This window comes from Scylla paramamosain, chromosome 25, assembly GCF_035594125.1.
Source record: "Scylla paramamosain isolate STU-SP2022 chromosome 25, ASM3559412v1, whole genome shotgun sequence".
Lineage (NCBI taxonomy): Eukaryota > Metazoa > Arthropoda > Malacostraca > Decapoda > Portunidae > Scylla > Scylla paramamosain.
This window is the reverse complement of record NC_087175.1, coordinates 5,017,501-5,036,665: the sequence shown is the minus strand read 5'-3', so window position 1 is coordinate 5,036,665 and position 19,165 is coordinate 5,017,501. Positions and strand designations below refer to the sequence as shown.

The 19,165-nt window shown below is 37.4% G+C and overlaps 1 protein-coding gene across 2 annotated transcripts in view; it reads right to left on the bottom strand.

Annotated features, from left to right (window-relative positions):
- The window catches only part of LOC135113150 (RYamide receptor-like), a 28,889-nt gene that overhangs the window by 4,565 nt on the left and 5,159 nt on the right, over positions 1 to 19,165 (bottom strand). Inside the window, exons 3-7 of one of the 2 annotated variants that reach the window (XM_064028224.1) lie at positions 17,441 to 17,582; positions 12,502 to 12,565; positions 9,740 to 9,814; positions 5,856 to 5,924; positions 1,659 to 1,930 (exon numbers count right to left, since the gene is read on the bottom strand). In XM_064028224.1, coding sequence (XP_063884294.1) covers positions 1,659 to 1,930; positions 5,856 to 5,924; positions 9,740 to 9,814; positions 12,502 to 12,565; positions 17,441 to 17,582 — 622 coding nt within the window. Of the gene's footprint in view, positions 1 to 1,658; positions 1,931 to 5,855; positions 5,925 to 9,739; positions 9,815 to 12,501; positions 12,566 to 17,440; positions 17,583 to 19,165 lie in introns of those variants that run through there. The other variant, XR_010274729.1, reaches the window with a different exon arrangement.

The following is a 19,165-nucleotide window of genomic DNA, read 5'->3' as shown; positions in this document are numbered from 1 at the left end:
CCATAATGGATGTATAGATTTTCACACAACGGATTCGTGCTCAAGTAATATCTATATTATTTTATTATATTATGTTATATTATTTGAGCACGAATCAACTGTGTGTAAATTCATTAATCCATTATGGGATTTCATATGTTCACTTGGACAAATATGAGTTGATTTTGTTGGTTAATTATGTGATATACAATGCGTTAAGAAAATAAATAAATGAAAATACAGGTTCATAGCGGGTCCGATGAATACCGTAAAAAGTCAGCCGGTGTGTATCGCCATATATGCGTTGATGTGAACAGGAATATCATCGACTGTTTGCAACTATTACCCTGCAAGGCGTGGCGATGAGTGGCATGCACCCGCACGCCGCCGCCAGCAGTCTGCCACCACACAGCTCGTCTCACAGTTTTGGTTTCCTTCGCTCTGTAGTGGTAATGTTTCACACAGATAGTGCTCCAATACTTTTTTTATCCGTAGTGCAGCGCTGTGTATATCATGAAAGGGACTATTTGACTCACTGACTACTATTACTATCCTCTTAATTATTCCAAAACTTCAGGACACTCATTCACAAACGAAACTTGTACATTTACGAGCTCACTGAGAAATTAAACGTAGAAATCACTTTTAATTACCTGTTTACCTGTAGATTGATTAAATGCCAGGTTACCTATACCTAATTACGTACCTGGCACTTATCACTAAGCACCTGCCCGCCTGCATACCGCATACCTGGTTGGTGGTGGCTGAATGAACTAGTTAATCATAGAACTGGAGATCTCAATACACCTCTCATAATTGCTATAATCTTTTTGGTCTTGATTTACTCCCCAGAGACTTGCACCTCAGTGGGCTTTTTTCATATGGATGTTACCCTTGTCCAGAACCTCCCTTACAAAAAACAACTAAGAATACCTGTACGTGTTAACGCCAGGTAAAGGATAATTTATACAGGTAAACTGGAACACCTGGGATTTGTTTGGTATTCACTGAGACGCAGTTTATTCATTGTTATTATTCATGTATTCACTCAGGACTACTCTTTTGTGACCATACGTGAAGGGGGAAATGTTTAGGTCTCCTGGTTAATTAGGAACACAGGCCTACCCAGGTTTAAAGTCTAACACACCTACCTGCTTACATACGTGCATTGATATTTGAATGCGTAAGTAATGTATTCAGAACAGGAAAAGGTAGAGGAGTTGTGGTGCTTTATAGACGAGAGCACGGACACACACACACACACACACACACACACACACACACACACACACACACACACACACACACACACACACACACACACACACACACACACACACACACACACACACACACACACACACACACACACACACACTTTTGATCTAGTATTGGTAATGGTTATAATTTTTACCGGGTATTTGGTTTAGAGTTTTGCGCGTGTATAAAATTGTCAATAAACAGCAACAGCAACAACAACAACAACAACAGCTACTACTACTACTACTACTACTACTACTACTACTACTACTACTACTACTACTACTACTACTACTACTACTACTAAAACACAAACGACGAACAAACATCATTATCTAACGTAAGAAATTTTAATCGTAAGCACCACCACCACCACCACCACCACCACCACCACCACCACCACCACCACGACCACTAACCTCTGCGTACGTGATGCCCTAGTGCTTGAAGTGTACGCCCTTTGCAAGCCCGCTGTCTGTCTGAGCTGCAGGAGGGAGTGAGAGAGGCGAGAGCGACAGCAGGGGAGGAGGCGGTAGAGAGCCAGTAGGTACCCCTCTCTGAACTTTGTATTCATCCAGCAGAGAATAAGCGGGTTGTAGCAGGCGTGGGACATGGCCAGCCAGTGACAGATGAACCAGACGTGGTGGGTGTGGGTCCAGAAGCCTGCCTCCTCCACGAAGTCCAATATTACCTGTGTGTTTCGGGTTTGGAAAGATTGCAAGGTGAAAAAGGTGCCTTGGTTTGGTTTGCTTGGTTGGGTTGGGTTACGTTTAGTTGTAGTTGGGTTAGGTTAGGTTAGGTTAGGTTAGTGTGAATAATGTGTGTGTGTGTGTTTGTTTGTGTGTCCGGATTTAATGATTCAGTGATAAATGATTCTTTTTTTTTTTTTACAGTGTCACAATTAGGTTAAAGTTAATTAAAGTCTTTTGTGTTTTATTATCTCTCGGGTTTCATTATTAGGCAGCGGCGCTATTCCTGTAATTACTATCAAAGTTAGGTTTGCAAGATATTGTATTAAGATATTTAATTCCACTGTAATTCTAAAAGCTGTGGTTATTGAATTATCATGTAGCGTCATCTGTCTATCTATCTATCTATCTATCTATCTATCTGTCTACGTATCTGTCTGTGTCTACGTATTTATCTGTCTGTCTGTCTATCTATCTGTCAATCTGTGTGAGGTTAGTCACCGTGGAAAGTTACTGGGAGTGTGTGTGTGTGTGTGTGTGTGTGTGTGTGTGTGTGTGTGTGTGTGTGTGTGTGTGTGGGAGGATAGGACGTGTGTGTGTGTGTGTGTGTGTGTGTGTGTGTGTGTGTGTGTGTGTGTGTGTAGAGTGGGTGTACTGTAACTGACGGAAATAATTACGTGTTTGCGTGTCATGAAAGTTAGTCACTTTAAACAGGAAGTAGTAGTAGTAGTAGTAGTAGTAGTAGTAGTAGTAGTAGTAGTAGCAAAAGTGGTAATCGTTTATTGGTAAAAATATAACCGGAACCGAAAAATATTACAGAAAAATGTTTGTTCTAATTAAAACACTATAAACAATGTGTGTGTGTGTGTGTGTGTGTGTGTGTGTGTGTGTGTCATATAATATCATACTGTGATGAGATGAAAATTGGAATTCTTTAAACAGAGAGAGAGAGAGAGAGAGAGAGAGAGAGAGAGAGAGAGAGAGAGAGAGAGAGAGAGAGAGAAAATGTGTGCTTAAATTATTTTCCATTGAGGCACTTTAATCTTCACCTCTCTCTCTCTCTCTCTCTCTCTCTCTCTCTCTCTCTCTCTCTCTCTCTCTCTCTCTCTCTCTCTCTCTCTCTCTCTCTCTTAAAAGCCTTTAATCCCGGTGCTCAATTTTTCTCTTCTTTTTTTCCTCCCTCTAATATTTTCCTTAGTAATTTACAATCAGGCATCACATTTCACGAAGAATTACTGTGCTCGGATTTATAAGTGTGTTTTTCAGATGGCCTACTACATTTATCTATTTATTTATCTATTTTATTTTATTTTGTTTTATTTTATTTTGTGTACTACTGTGAGTGATTTAGTTGCTGTTGTTGTTGTTGTTGGTGGTGGTGGTTTTGTTGTTGTTTGTTGTGTTATGTTGTTTACCTATCTTTCTATCTATTTGTTTATGTCTATGCATCTGTGTATCAATCTCTATCTTTCTGTCTGTTTATCTATCTATCTATCCATCTATCAAGCTATCTCTATATGTTTATCTACGTATCTATCTGTATCTGTCTATCTATTCATCTATCTATCTATCTGTTTCATTATCCAACTATCCATCTATCTACTTATATATTTGTCTATCTGTATATCCATCTATCTGTCTATCTATCAGTCCATCTATCTATCTGCCTATCTGTCTCTCTAAATATTTGTCTATACATCTATTTGTACATTTATCTATATATATATATATATATATATATATTTTTTTTCATTTCAAAGCTTTCACAAATGTTTTTTTTTTTTTTTTGTGGAGGGGTAATTTTAAACCAACATTAGCTTTGACGTGGTCCTTTTTATCCATTATTTATTTATTGTCATTTTTATATATATTTTTTTTTTTTTTAATGATATGCAAGGACCCGTTATTTTTTTCTTTATTGATGAGTTTAATTTTATTTCTAAGCCATTAAGGTTCATTGACCCCGCCTCCACCTACCCCCCTCTCTCTCTCTCTCTCTCTCTCTCTCTCTCTCTCTCTCTCTCTCTCTCTCTCTCTCTCTCTCTCTCTCTCTCTCTCTCTCTCTCTCTCTCTCTCTCTCTCTCTCTCTCTCTCTCTCTCTCTCCATTAATTTCTCATTCACTCATAATTCTTGTCATTTAGCATTTTTCCTTCTCATTAAAGTAGAGAGAGAGAGAGAGAGAGAGAGAGAGAGAGAGAGAGAGAGAGAGAGAGAGAGAGAGAGAGAGAGAGAGAGGTGGGGGGTAGGGGGATGTTAATAAAGAAAGTTTTGCTCCTTTTTTTGGGGGGAGGGAAGTGAGGGGTTGTAATGAAAGTGTCAGTGGTGGGTCTCTCTCTCTCTCTCTCTCTCTCTCTCTCTCTCTCTCTCTCTCTCTCTCTCTCTCTCTCTCTCTCTCTCTCTCTCTCTCTCTCTCTCTCTCTCTCTCTTGACAATTATTAACACTGCTACTTCTACAAATAATAATAATAATAATAATAATAATAATAATAATAATAATAATAATAATAATAGTAATAATATTTTAACAGTGACGATAACAATGATAAATTATACTACCATTACAACTACTTATATTACTACTAATAATAATACAAGTACAATAATAACAGTTACTACTGGAATTACTACCACCACCACCGCCACCACCACCACCACCACCACCACCACCACCACTGCCACTAATAATAATGAAGCATAAATTTGCAAACACATTACTAACAGAACAAAATCTCCCTCATTTGAAAATACAATTAAGAGAGAAAAGTTTAATGACCTAATTACCTGAACACGTCATTAGTGAAGAGAGAACCTGCTTGAGAACCTGGTGTGTGTGTGTGTGTGTGTGTGTGTGTGTGTGTGTGTGTGTGTGTGTGTGTGTGTGTGTGTGTAAGGTTATTGGTTACAGTTGTTTCGATATATCATTGAATTTTCGTTTGTGTAATCTTGTTTTATTTTGATTTTTGCTTCCTTTTCTTTTTTTGGAGTGAGATTTTTATTTGTTTGTGTAAATTTTGTCTGTTTTAGTTTTTTTTTCATGGTTAGAAGAATGACACGTTAGTTTTTTGTATTACTTTTATTTTTGTTTATTTGTTTGTGTGTGTTTGCTCTTTTGCTTGTTTTTGTTTGGCTTATTCAGTCAAAAGATAATTATGTGGTCTTGTTTGCAATTATTGTGTCCTTGTTTGTTGCCTAGTGTGTGTTTTGTGAATTTGTTAGATTCTGTGAAATTGTTATTGTTCGCTAAATTTGTATTGCTTCTCTGTTTTGTTTGATTTTTGCTTGTTTGTCAGTGTTGTTTGCTGTTGTTTTCGTTTGTTTTATCTTCCTGTGTTCTACTTGCGTTTGCCTGTGCTCTTTCTTCTTGTTTATATCTGCTAGCTGTTGTTTGCTTTTGTTTGCCTTGTTTGTGCTGTTTGCCATTGTCTACCGATCATTTATTTGTGTTTTTAGCTTTTGTTTACCTTCTCTTACTTTCTTGTTTGCTTTTCTCATGTTTTTGTTTACTTATCTTCGTTGTTTGTTGTGTTTTAAGCTATTTTTTTACCATTATTTACTATGTTTACCTGTGTTCTTAGTACGTATTGTTTACCTTCCTTGCTTTTGCCTATATTGTTACTCATTGTTTATCTATTTGTTTGTTTGATGTTAACCTGTTGTTTATTTTAAGTCTTTCTCTGTGTTCCATTATTTTACTTTTGTTTTCTTTCTTTGTTTGTGTTCTTCGTTGTTATTCACCTTGTTTGCCTGTTTCCATATTGTTAGTCATTGTTTACCTATATCTGTTTTTGCTTATTTTATTTGTTAGTTTATTTATGTCTTTGTTTTCGTTATCCATTGTTTACTTTTGTTTACCTTGTTTATCTTCCTGCCTTGTTTATGTGCTGTATTTGTGGTTGTTTGCGTTGTTTACTTCCTTCTTTGCTTACCATGAGGATGTTGAAGGGCAGCCAGCAGAGGGAGTAAACAAGAACCACAGCCAGAGTCAGGCGTATCATCTGTGAGAGAGAGAGAGAGAGAGAGAGAGAGAGAGAGAGAGAGAGAGAGAGAGAGAGAGGGGGGAAATATAAGGTTAGTCTTCTGTTTATTCATTTGGTGTGTTTGTTCAATAAATGTTCAATATTGACACTTTTTTTTTTTTTTAAGGGTCTGATAGAATGAGTGAATAAAAGTGTTCATGTTTGATGGCTTTTTTAATGTGTGTGTTTGGTGTGTGTGTGTGTGTGTGTGTGTGTGTGTGTGTGTGTAGGAAGAATAAATATATTTTCCATTATCAATCCAGACACACACACACACACACACACACACACACACACACACACACACACACACACACACACACACACACACACACACATTTATTAGACACACAGACATCAGACAAATAGCTCGATTATTTTACTGACACGTGTTTCTCTCTCTCTCTCTCTCTCTCTCTCTCTCTCTCTCTCTCTCTCTCTCTCTCTCTCTCTCTCTCTCTCTCTCTCTCTCTCTCTCTCTCTCTCTCTCTCTCATTCAACCCTTCGTCTCCTCTACTGTCAAATGAAACGTGCAGCTCTCTTTTATAAGTAAAGGTAATGTAGCACCTGTCAACCCTTTCACTGTGACATCCAACACCTCACAGCATCAGGGGCACCGAAATCTCGACACATATGGACGAGAAAGATAAAGACTGGAAATGAACAAATAAATTAAGCCATTCTTCCAGCCAGTGTAATGCTAAGAGGTGGCTATGCAAGAAAGAAGGTCTCTGATTGGTCAGTAATTAGGGAACTCATCAAATCACTGGGAATGTGTTAATTAAAGGGGATTAGTTTCTCTCTCTCTCTCTCTCTCTCTCTCTCTCTCTCTCTCTCTCTCTCTCTCTCTCTCTCTCTCTCTCTCTCTCTCTCTCTCTCTCTCTCTCTCTCTTTCTGTCCTTAGTTCGTCTCCCCATAAAAAATAAGAGAAAAAAAAAGTGTGTGTGAGAGAGAGAGAGAGAGAGAGAGAGAGAGAGAGAGAGAGAGAGAGAGAGAGAGAGAGAGAGAGAGAGAGAGAATAAGGTGAATTAGTAATGAAAGAATGGGTAAGTAAAAGGGCGTAAAAATGGAAGAAAGGAGAAAGATGAAAGGAAAGCGTTGCGTATGAATTAGTGGATGAATGACGGAATAAATAAATGAAAGGGAAGGAATGGAGAAAGGAAGGAAAGAAGGAAAGTAAAAGGAAAACAGAGAAAATAGATAAATTAATGAACATGAGAAAGACAGAGAGAGAGAGAGAGAGAGAGAGAGAGAGAGAGAGAGAGAGAGAGAGAGAGAGAGAGAGAGAGAGATCTAGTAAAATATGAAAGTCTGTAGTTTTTTACTATAAGAGAAAACAAGGATATATTCAGTCTTATTTCACTAGATGAATAAAAAAAAAAGAAAACGTAACGGGAAGATAAAGAAACAGGGTAACTATTTTATTTTTTTCTCTCATTTAATTTCTGTGACGTATATAAGAGAATGAAATTAATGATAGGAATTCCAAATCTAACGAACTCCCAAAGAAAAAAAAAACAAGAGATATAGAAAGAAAAATAAGGTTGCTGTATTTTCATGTGTGGGAAACTCAAACATTTATTTCTTTCGTACAAAAGGAAGGAGATGAAAAGACTGAGTTCCTAAGTACAAAAGAATGCAAGTCAGAAGAAGAAGGAAAGAATTGCTGTTTTTTTAATGTGGGGGAAACTCAAACATTTATTTCTCTGTCGCATAAAAGGAAGTAAATGAAAAAAAAAAGTATAAATTTAAAAATCTTTCCCAGCACTACAAAAAATAGATGCAAGGAAGAAAGTGAGATTTTTTTTTATATTTTCCGGGAAACTCAAATAATTTCTTCACTCGAGGAAAAAAGGAAGAAAATTAAAATATACAAATTCTGAAATCTTTCCCAACATTACAAAAGAAAAAAAAAGAAATTTTAAAATAAGATCATTGTTTGGTTTGTATGGAGAAAATTCAAATAATTTCTCGTTGTGTTAATGAAAAAAAAGGAAATGAAAAGATATAAACTACAAAATGTCATTTCCTACCACTTCCCCCCGCCTCAAAAAAAAAAAAAATAAAAATAAATATAAAAATAAAAATAAAAAAAATCATAAAAAACAGGATTATATTTTATCCATCGATTTTCTGTGGCGGGAAAACTCAGACTGTAAACAGAATATAGAATAGAAAACGGATGTAAAAGAAAACTGAAAAATAAACATAAGAACACAATGAAAAAAAAAAAAGATTACAATCTATTCATCAATTTATTGGGGCGGGAAAGCTCAAACGTTGAACCGTAAGTAAAAATAAAATGAAATAAAATGAAATAAAATAAAACAGTCAAGCCAAAAGAAAACGAGAAAACATAACCTACTTTGCCAGCGATGCGGAAATTACGGGAAACTAGTGAAAAAAAAAACAAAGAAAAAAAAAGAAAAAAAGAAAAGAAAACGAGAATATTAGTTACCTGTCCCGGGATGTGGAGGGGGAAACTCAGGAATATTTCGTTCAACATCAAAGAGCAGAGACAGAAGAAACCTACAGATATTAACCTTTTTTTTTTTTTTGTTCAGCTTTATGAAATGAACAGAGTACTCACAACACATGTACTCTTTGTTTATGGACGCTGGGTAAATGTTGAGCACTTCATCATACACATGTACTGAGAGAGAGAGAGAGAGAGAGAGAGAGAGAGAGAGAGAGAGAGAGAGAGAGAGAGAGAACTAGAAAACAGGAGATTAAATTGTTTTTCTTTTCTTTTTTGTTTTCTGTGTATTTTTTTCTTATTTATTCATTTAGTTTATTTATCCTTCAGGGAGATCATTAAACATCACCATTTCGATAATAATCAATTCACTCCACTTTCCCATTAAACATCACCATTTCGATAATAATCAATTCACTCCACTTTCCCATCATCAATCTCTCTCTCTCTCTCTCTCTCTCTCTCTCTCTCTCTCTCTCTCTCTCTCTCTCTCTCTCTCTCTCTCTCTCTCTCTCTCTCTCTCTCTCTTAACTAATGGATCTTTCTTTTTAAAGTTAGAGTTAAAAAAAAGATATAGGAAAAAGTGATAGATGAATGAAATGGAATCGGTAATCAGGTTATTGGTGCAGAGTCATTAGGGAAGCTTAAAAGATTATCTGACCGATTTATGGATGACGGTGCGTGGAAATAGACAGACGTTTTATTTTCCCACGTGGAGGTTAGGTGGCGTCCTGCAGCTTGCCTTACGTAATGTTTAGGCTGTCGTTCCCCTTACGCCAGTGTCCGTCTTACTCACAGATAGATCAATAATAAACTCAGGATGTGATTTTTTTTTATATATGTCTTTGTGTTACTCTTGACCAGTGTTTTTACATGCAAGAAATAGAATACATAAGTAGACTTTGGTAGTGTTGGCCCTTTTTCTTTTCTTTTTTTTTTTTTTTTTGTGTGTGTGTGTGTATCTCTCTGTTCCCCTTGAATGAATAAGTGAAGGGAAGAAGGAAGGTGGAGAGACATACTTACATACATACATACATACATACAGACAGACAGACAAACAGTACATACTCTCCTCGTAGTCCAGACATTAATCCTCCAATCTCTGATAATGATTCTTTCGACAAACTTTGGAAACTGTCACTCTATCGAACCTTTTTTTTTTTTTCATTTTTTATCGATTTCTTGTTGCAACAGTACTCGTCTTACCAAAAAAAAAAAGGGGGAAAAGAAAAGAAGGAAAAAGAAAACGGTGCCTCTCATCCATACAAACAAAGGAGGAGTGGTGGAGATAGAATATTGGGGTCCCTTCATCACTGACCTTGGCTGGGGAGTGATCGCTGGCATTTGTCCTCAGTAGTCCTCGATCTGTCTCCGGGGCGGCCACGAGCGTCATCTGAGAGAGAGAGAGAGAGAGAGAGAGAGAGAGAGAGAGAGAGAGAGAGAGAGAGAGAGAGAGAGAGATTGTTTTTTACTTTTGCGTATTCATAACATCAGGAAACAATGAAGTAAGAGAGAGAGAGAGAGAGAGAGAGATACAAACAGAATGACAGACAGAGAATTACACAAACAAACCACACACATTATACACAAACTCAAACCACACAACCCGATGCAGATTACGCAGAATTACATAGAAATTAGGAAGAAAACCCAGAACACACCGAGCGGGACTTGAAATGATATAGTCTGCCGTTAAAGTAGAAGTGTGGCTGAGAAAAAGAAAACGGAGTAAGAAATGAAAACAGGCCAGCGCAGAGAGAGAGAGAGAGAGAGAGAGAGAGAGAGAGAGAGAGAGAGAGAGAGAGAGAGAGAGAGCTACATGTTCATTTTTATGGGGTAGGAGATAAGTTAAATGACTCCTATTGTTTGTTGTGTACAATTACCATTAATCATCAGACACACAGGAAAAAAAAAGTTATTAAACGGACACACAGAGCAACAGGTTAATTATACGAAGGCTGGGAATGACAACACACCTTTAACAAGAGGAGGTGATATAGACTGAGGGTAAACAGGTGTGGTGGGCAGGTATTGAGAGGACACCTGCATGCATTAGTGTGGGGTGGCAGTGTAGGGGAGAGGTGGGAAAGGTGGGGAGAGAATGGGAGACCTTTAAAGTTACAAGAAGATATAAAGAGCTGTACTATTCCTTTTTAAAGAGAAACATTTAAGTAAAACACACAAACTGACCAAATACAATAACTCATCTATGTGGCCTTTGAAAGCAGAGCAGTTCAGAAACCAGGTACATGTATTTAGTTATATGAATAGCAATTATGATAGAGGCATTAGTCAGGGCAGGACAAGAATTAGCAATACGTTCAAAGTTAATAAAAGCAGATTTAAAATAGACATAAATACGAACTGGGCCGCTGAACTGAGTGGTGGATGACTGGAATGGACTCAGTAATCAGGTTGTTAGTGCAGAGTCTATTGGGAAGTGTAGAAGAGGATTACATTAATTCATGCATGAGATTAATGAGTGGGTGGAGGAAGATGTGTAGTGTACAGGGACTGCCACGTGTAAGTTTAATGGCTTCTTATAACTTCCCTTATTTATTTATTCTTTCTTACTTTATTTATTTATTATTTTTTTCCATTTATTTTGGGTTTGATTTAGTTGTTTTATTTTATGTGTTGTTGTCTCCTTTCACGATTCACTTCCATTTACTTAGTTTTATTTTTATTTTATTTAGCTTTTTTTTTTCCGCACGAGGGAGGCAAACTGAAGGAGACGAAAAAAAAAAAAATAATAAAAATCAAAGCTCACTAACTGTTCTCACGTACTTAGAAACATTTAATTAGGAATACAAACATTAAAAAGCAAGACAGTAATACTTAGGAAATAAAAACATACAAACTTCATTTCCTGCACATTTTCAAAGTAGACAAATACACATTAATATAGACTAAACACTTGAAAACGAAGGGATACTGAGAAAATACAAGCAACTGGACACATTTTAAAGCAACTCCACACATTTTAAAACAAGACAGGAATACTTAGAAGAAAAAAGACAGAACAAGAATACTTAGAAAAAAAAGAGACAAACAGAAATACTTAGAAAAAAAGAAAGGAGTACTTAAAAATAAAAAAAAAGGACAATACTTAGAAACAAGACGGACAGGAAGGAATACTTACAAAAAAAAGGTAAGACAGGAATACTTAGGGAAAAAAAAAAACAGGACAAGACAGAAAAGCTTAGAAAAAAATAAACAAGCAGGAATACATAGAAAAATGACAGAAATACTTAAAAAAAAAGACACTTAGAAAAACAAGACAAGTACATAGAAAAAAAAGGACAAATACTTAGGAAATACACACTTAATATATCACATTAATTTTCATACAAGACAAAAAATAAAACACTATAAAACAACAGACCGAATATTCCCACACGCTTCAAAACAAAGATACTTGATATAGAACACGACTAATTAGCAGTATTACAATATCCACGTGTCCTCAGGTGCTTAATTACCCCACGGCACACCTTGACACTGGGAACACGCAGGTGGGATGGGCAGAGGAGATGAAAACAAGGTGTACACGCGAGACTGAACAGGTATAAGTAGGTACCAGGTGAAAAGGAAGGGTTAAACAAGAGGTATATAAGTCTGGACAGGTAAAAGGGCGTATTTTGTTTAGACTGGTTTGAAAATGGACATACTTAGACAGGTGTGAAGACATTGAGGTACAGATTTTTAGACAGGTGTGCATAGGAAGGGATAAGCAATAGGTAAACGAATCTGGACAGGTAAAGGGACCAATTATTAAGCAGGTTTGAAAACAGGTATGCACAAATTTTTATAGGTGTGCATGGGAGGGATTAAACAGTAGGTAAGTGACTCTAGACACGTATAGATATGGACAGGTAAGGTGACAGGTGTGAAGACAGGAAGACACATTTTTTCTACAGGTATGAATTAAAATTAACCAGGTGTGCAGAGGAAAGTTTAAACAATAGATAAATGAGTCTAAGCAGATACAGATGCAGACAAATAAAAGGGCAAATGTTTAGACTGTTGTAAGGACAGGTGTGACGGCAAATTAGACAGGTATTGACTGGAATATCTTACCTGTGTGTTACATCCTGAGTGAGAGAAACTGGTAGACCGACACCCCCACACCTTGCATGCGATCCTGAGAGAGAGAGAGAGAGAGAGAGAGAGAGAGAGAGAGAGAGAGAGAGAGAGAGAGAGAGAGAGAGAGAGAGAGAGAGAGAGATACGTGATCATTGCGGCAGCTTTAATGGTGCTTTGTTAGGCTAATGAGAGAGAGAGAGAGAGAGAGAGAGAGAGAGAGAGAGAGAGAGAGAGAGAGAGAGAGAGAGAGATATGAACAGTAACAATGATGATGATAAAAATCGGTGGAAAAGAAAGAAATGAAGAGCTAATAGAGGAAAAAAGTAATGACTGGATAAAGGGAAGAAGGAAGAAAGAAAAAAATGAAGGAATGATGAAAGATAGACAGTAACAAAGGAAACACTCAATGAAGGGAAAAGGAATGAAAAAAAAATGAAGTAAAGGAAGAAGATAGAAAAGATTAATAATTATAGAGAGAGAGAGAGAGAGAGAGAGAGAGAGAGAGAGAGAGAGAGAGAGAGAGAGAGAGAGAGAGAGAGAGAGAGAGAGGAATATGACAGAAGTGGAATATGAACGATAATAGAAAAAAAGTAATACATTGATGAAAGAAACGAAAGAGTAAATGAAGTAGAAAGTAAAAGAAAGAAGGAAGGAGGAATGAATGAAATACTGAAAAAAATAAAATAAACAAACGTAGAAAAATGGAGTAAATAAATTAAATAAACGAAAAAGATAATTTATATTGGAAGTGAGAGAATGAGTAACAGAGAGAGAGAGAGAGAGAGAGAGAGAGAGAGAGAGAGGGGACGTGCTGAAAATACCAAACGAGTGAGTGAGCGTGGTGAGCGTGGCAGGAAGCAGGCAGCGTGTTATGGAGTGTGTCTGATTCACCTTCACCTGGCCACTGACACGAGGAAGCGCTGGCCGTCATGATTTAACCTGTTTTGACGAGGGCAGTGGTGGTGGTGGTGGTGGTGGTGGTGGTGGTGGTGGTGGTTAGAGGTGGACTGGACGTTGATCTTTCAGTATTTGCGGAAGTGGATGCAGGTGTGGATATTTTTAGCCTCCAAGAGTTTTATCCACATAGTTAAAGTGTTAAGATACTAAGAGAAAAGTTAAAAATTTATCATCAGAATATTAAGAAATAGAGAATACAACAATATATTCATTAAATTATGCTACAGTTTCAGTTCTCTCTCTCTCTCTCTCTCTCTCTCTCTCTCTCTCTCTCTCTCTCTCTCTCTCTCTCTCTCTCTCTCTCTCTCTCTCTCTCTCTCTCTCTCTCTCTCTCTCTCTCTCTCGGATGTAAATGTTGAAAGTAATGGGATATCCAGTCCACCTCTAATGATGGTAATGATGATGATAGTAATAATAGCTGATAATAGTGATAATAATAATAAGAGGAAGAGGAAGTGGAAGAAGAAGGAGAGGAAGAAGAAGAAGAAGAAGAGGAAGAGGAGGAGGAAGAGGATGAGGATAAGGATGAGGAAGAAGAGGAAGAAGAAAAATAGGAGCAGGAGGAAGGTGAAGAGAACAAGAGAAAAAATTAAAGAAGCAAGTGTTGATAGTGAGATGGAGATAACGAGAATAAGAACAAGAACAAGAGGAAAAGGAAAGAAGAAAATGAAGATAGTAAGAAGAGAAAAAAGAAAAAAAAAAAAAAAAAAACAGTGAAGAAAATACTACAAAAGGAGGAAAGAAAGGAAAAGTTTGTGGACCAGTAAGAATTGAGACGGTAACAGTGATAAAAGAAAAAATAAATAAATAAAAGGAAAACAAAATCTTACTCCTATTATGGTGCCGACAACATAACAGTTAATGAAAAGAATAAATGGAATAAATTGAATAGTAAATAAAGACAAGAATAATAAAGAAATTTAAGGCATAAAGAAACGAAAGTATAAAATTGATAAAACGATACCAAATAGATAAGAGAGAGAGAGAGAGAGAGAGAGAGAGAGAGAGAGAGAGAGAGAGAGAGAGAGAGAGAGAGAGAGAGTTTATACACCAGTTCAGTAATTACCTTTCCACCCTCTTGTATTATTAATATTATTATTATTATTATCATTATTATTATTATTATTATTATTATTATTATTATTATTATTATTGTTGTTGTTGTTGTTTTGTTATTGCTGGTGAAAAATGGAAGAGAAAAACACAACGATGGGAAAAGAAGACAAAAGAAAGGACAGAAGGAAAGGAAGAACTTTAAAGAATAGTAGTGAAAAACAAAGGAATGGAAAACAGAGATATAGATTCACACACACACACACACACACACACACACACACACACACACACACACACACACACACACACACACACACACACACACACACACACACACACACGACAGAAAGATTGAAAAAGAAAGTTATGAAAGAAAGTTAGGAAGAAGCAATTTAATTGAAAAAAATAAGAATTGAAAAATATGAAATCTTAAAATCTCTCTCTCTCTCTCTCTCTCTCTCTCTCTCTCTCTCTCTCTCTCTCTCTCTCTCTCTCTCTCTCTCTCTCTCTCTCTCTCTCTCTCTCTCTCTCTCTCTCTCTCTCTCTCTCTCTCTCTCTCGCAGGTTGATACTTCTTTGTAGTTTATATTTAACTCCCTCCTCCTCCTCCTCCTCCTCCTCCTCCTCCTCCTCCTCCTCCTCCTCCTCCTCCTCCTCCTCCTCCTCCTCCTCCTCCTCCTCCTCCTCCTATTAGCTAATCGGGGTGTATGATGTGAGCAAATATTTTTCTTTAGTTTTATTGACTCTCTCTCTCTCTCTCTCTCTCTCTCTCTCTCTCTCTCTCTCTCTCTCTCTCTCTCTCTCTCTCTCTCTCTCCATTTAGTTCTGTTAATTAATCGTTCTAATTATCTTTTATCGTGAAATGAATTGCGGGTTTGTGGATTATAAATTCTGATTGGAACAGTAGTAGTAGTAGTAGTAATAGTAGTAGTAGTAGTAGTAGTAGTAGTATTAGTAGTAGTAGTAGTAGTAGTAGTAGTGATGGCAGTCTGTCGGTACGGTGGTGGTGGTAGTTGTAGTAGTAGTAGTAGTAGTAGTAGTAGTAGTAGTAGTAGTAGTAGTAATAGAAATAGTAGTAGTAGTAGTGGTTGTGTTGTGGTTGTAGTAGGGTATTGTAGCAATAGTGGTAGTGGTAGTTGTTATAGTAGTTTCTATTGTGGTAGTAATAGTAGTTATTGTTGTGGTAATAATGGTAGTAGTAGTAGTAGTAGTAGTAGTAGTAGTAGTAGTAGTCATTTTTTGTTCATTCTTAGTCATCCTTCACGTAAAAAAATTATATAAAAAAAAACTAAAACAAACTTCACACGAGGAGATTAAAGATAAAGGAAAGTAAAGCAACGAAAAAAGGGAAAAAAAAAAAAAGGAACATGATGAAGAAATAAAACAAAGAAAACAAACTATATATAAAACACTGCACAAAACTTCTTTCCACAAACATGTAAACTTTTTGGTACACACACACACACACACACACACACACACACACACACACACACACACACACACACACACACACACACACACACACACACACACACACACACACACAGAATAGTAAGAAAAATATACAAATTAAAAAGAACCTCAGCAGATATCTTACAAGTTGACGAAGTAAAGAAAAATAAAATGAACGCAAAAGAAAATAAAACAGAAAAAAATGAAAAATGCATACTAAGAATACATGTGAGAGAGAGAGAGAGAGAGAGAGAGAGAGAGAGAGAGAGAGAGAGAGAGAGAGAGAGAGAGAGAGAGAGAGACGGAAACCATATTCTCGCTCTCTTCTCATAAAGGGAAAACGGAAAAAGGAAAGGAAACTCAAAAAGGATGAAGAAGAAGAAAGAGAATAAAGACGAAGGAGGAGAAGAAGAAGAAGAAATAGAAATATGAAAAATGAAAAAAAGGAAGGGAAAGAAAGATAAAAAAGGAAGAGAAAGAAGATGGAGAAGGAAAAGAAAGGGAAGATGTAGAAGAGGGAAAAGAAAGAGAAGAAGGAGAAGAAGAGGAGGAAGAAGAAGAAGTAGAAGAAGAAGAAGAAGAAGAAGAAGAAGAAGAAGAAGAAGAAGAAGAAATATGTGAAAAGAAAAAGAAAAAGGAAACAAAAGGAGAAAAGAAGGAAGAAGAAGGAAATGAAAGAAGTGGCTTTAAAACTGAGAAAATGCAAGAATTACGAATAAGAGAGGAAGAAAAAAGATAAAAAGAAAATACAAAGAGACAGGAGAAAGTGAGACACGAGAAAGACTAAGTAAATTGCGAAGAAGAAATTGAAGAAATACGAAGGAAGGGAAAATGTTGAAAACGACAGAGAGAGAGAGAAAGAGAGAGAGAGAGAGACAGAGAGAGAGAGAAGAAAGGTGATGACACGTGAAGAGCATGATAAAGAAGAAGAAAAGGAGAGAGAAAGAGGCAAGCGTGTGGAATATATAAAGAATGAGGTGAAAGAAGATAGGGTGGAGAGAGAGAGAGAGAGAGAGAGAGAGAGAGAGAGAGAGAGAGAGAGAGAGAGAGAGAGAGAGAGAGAGAGAGATGAAGAAATACTTGATGAAAATAAAACACAAACCAGTAGAAAAAGAATATTATAGAAAAAATAACTAACAAACTAAAAATAACAAAACACAAGCAAATAAAACAACAACAATAGCGAAAAAAAGAGGAAAACAACAACAAACACAAAAATAACGAAAGATCCAACAAACTAACAAAAAAAACGAAAAAAGACAAAAAAAAATGAAAAAAACATCAACACACACACACACACACACACACACACACACACACACACACACACACACACACACACACACACACACACACACACACACACACTAACACAACCTCACCTAACCTAACCTAACTTGATCTAACCTAACCCAACTCCCACCCCAGCCCAGCCCACCCCAGCCCACCCCACCCCTCACACATACCTGGAGTAGGTGAATATAAGCACGAGGAGAGGCAGGAAGTACTGAAGCACCATAAGACTCATCGTGTAGTACTTCCTCAGCACTTCATTGGGCCAGTCCTCCCGGCACACCTCGCGCCCGTACCACTGATACACGCGCAGATCTGTGGAGGGAGAGGGAGAGGGAGAGGGAGAGGGGTAGAGAGGTAAATATATGATAGAGGGATGCGTGTGTCAGAGGGTGTTACTGATGTATACTCGTATGTAGGAAGTGATGGGCATGTCTGAAGGAGAGAGAGAGAGAGAGAGAGAGAGAGAGAGAGAGAGAGAGAGAGAGAGAGAGAGAGAGAGAGAGAGCATCCTGTCTGTTCCAATCACTGCTTTCTGAAATAGAAAAATATTGTAGGATGTAAACACACACACACACACACACACACACACACACACACACACACACACACACACACACACACACACACACACACACACACACACACACACACACACGTAGGAAAGTCAACATTATTTTCCGTGTGTGTGTGTGTGTGTGTGTGTGTGTGTGTGTGTGTGTGTGTGTGTGTGTGTGCGCGCTCGTGCGTGCGTGCTTGCCTGTGTGTGCGCGCGCGCACGCGCGCAGAAATAAAGTGAAATGCAGAAAAGCTGTCAAATACAGGTTGAAAGAGAGAGAGAGAGAGAGAGAGAGAGAGAGAGAGAGAGAGAGAGAGAGAGAGAGAGAGAGAGAGAGAGAGAGAGAGAGAGAGAGAGAGAGAGAGAGAGAGAGAGAGAGAGAGAGAGAGTTTGTGTGTGTGTATAATTGAAAGCAACCTTCCGTGATTTGCTATGGAATAGAATTAGCTTTTTTTCTTCACTAAGTCACTGCCACTCGACCCTGAGATCACACACACACACACACACACACACACACACACACACACACACACACACACACACACACACACACACACACACACACACACACACACACACACGTCTCCACACTTAGAATTATTCTGAAACACTTCTGCACACCACCTCCAAGACACTCAAAAAGCCCTACGTAGTTGAAGTGACACGTGTTTCAAAGGAGGTTTTTTTTTTTTTTACGGTTCTAGTGACAGATCAACAAAAACATTCCTTGAAAACCCGCCAGATCATCTCTGTGGCCTTTGAAAGCTGTCGTGGCGAGGAAGTAAAGTTTTTTGAGAATACGTTCCGGGTTCTCACAAGTGTTTCCCCAGTTAATAATGCGGAAATCTTTTTAATCTGTCACTGCATACGTAAAATAAAAAAATCCTTAAAAACTCATATAACTTCACCACTATAGTTTTGAAAGGCCGGAGAGATGACAGCCAGGTTCTCAAGAGTGTTTCCCTAATTAATAATGTGGAAATCATATTAATCTGCCGCCAGAAACCTAAAAAAAACACCCTTAAAAACTCATACCACTTCACCACTAGTTCTCAAAGGGCAGAGAAGATAGTTTTTCCAGTTAATAATGCTGAAATCTTATTAATCTGCCACTAGAGACGTGAAAATCACCCTTAAAAGCCTGTAGCACTTCATCACTACAGTTTTGAAAGACCAGGGATGATAGTCAGGTTCTCAAGGGTGTTTTTCCAGTTAATAATGCTGAAATCTTATTAATCTGCCGCCAGAAAAGTAAAAAAAAAAAAAACACTTGAAAAACCCGTATCAATTCACCACTATAGCTAACTTTGAAAGGCCAGAGATGATCGCCAGGTTCTCA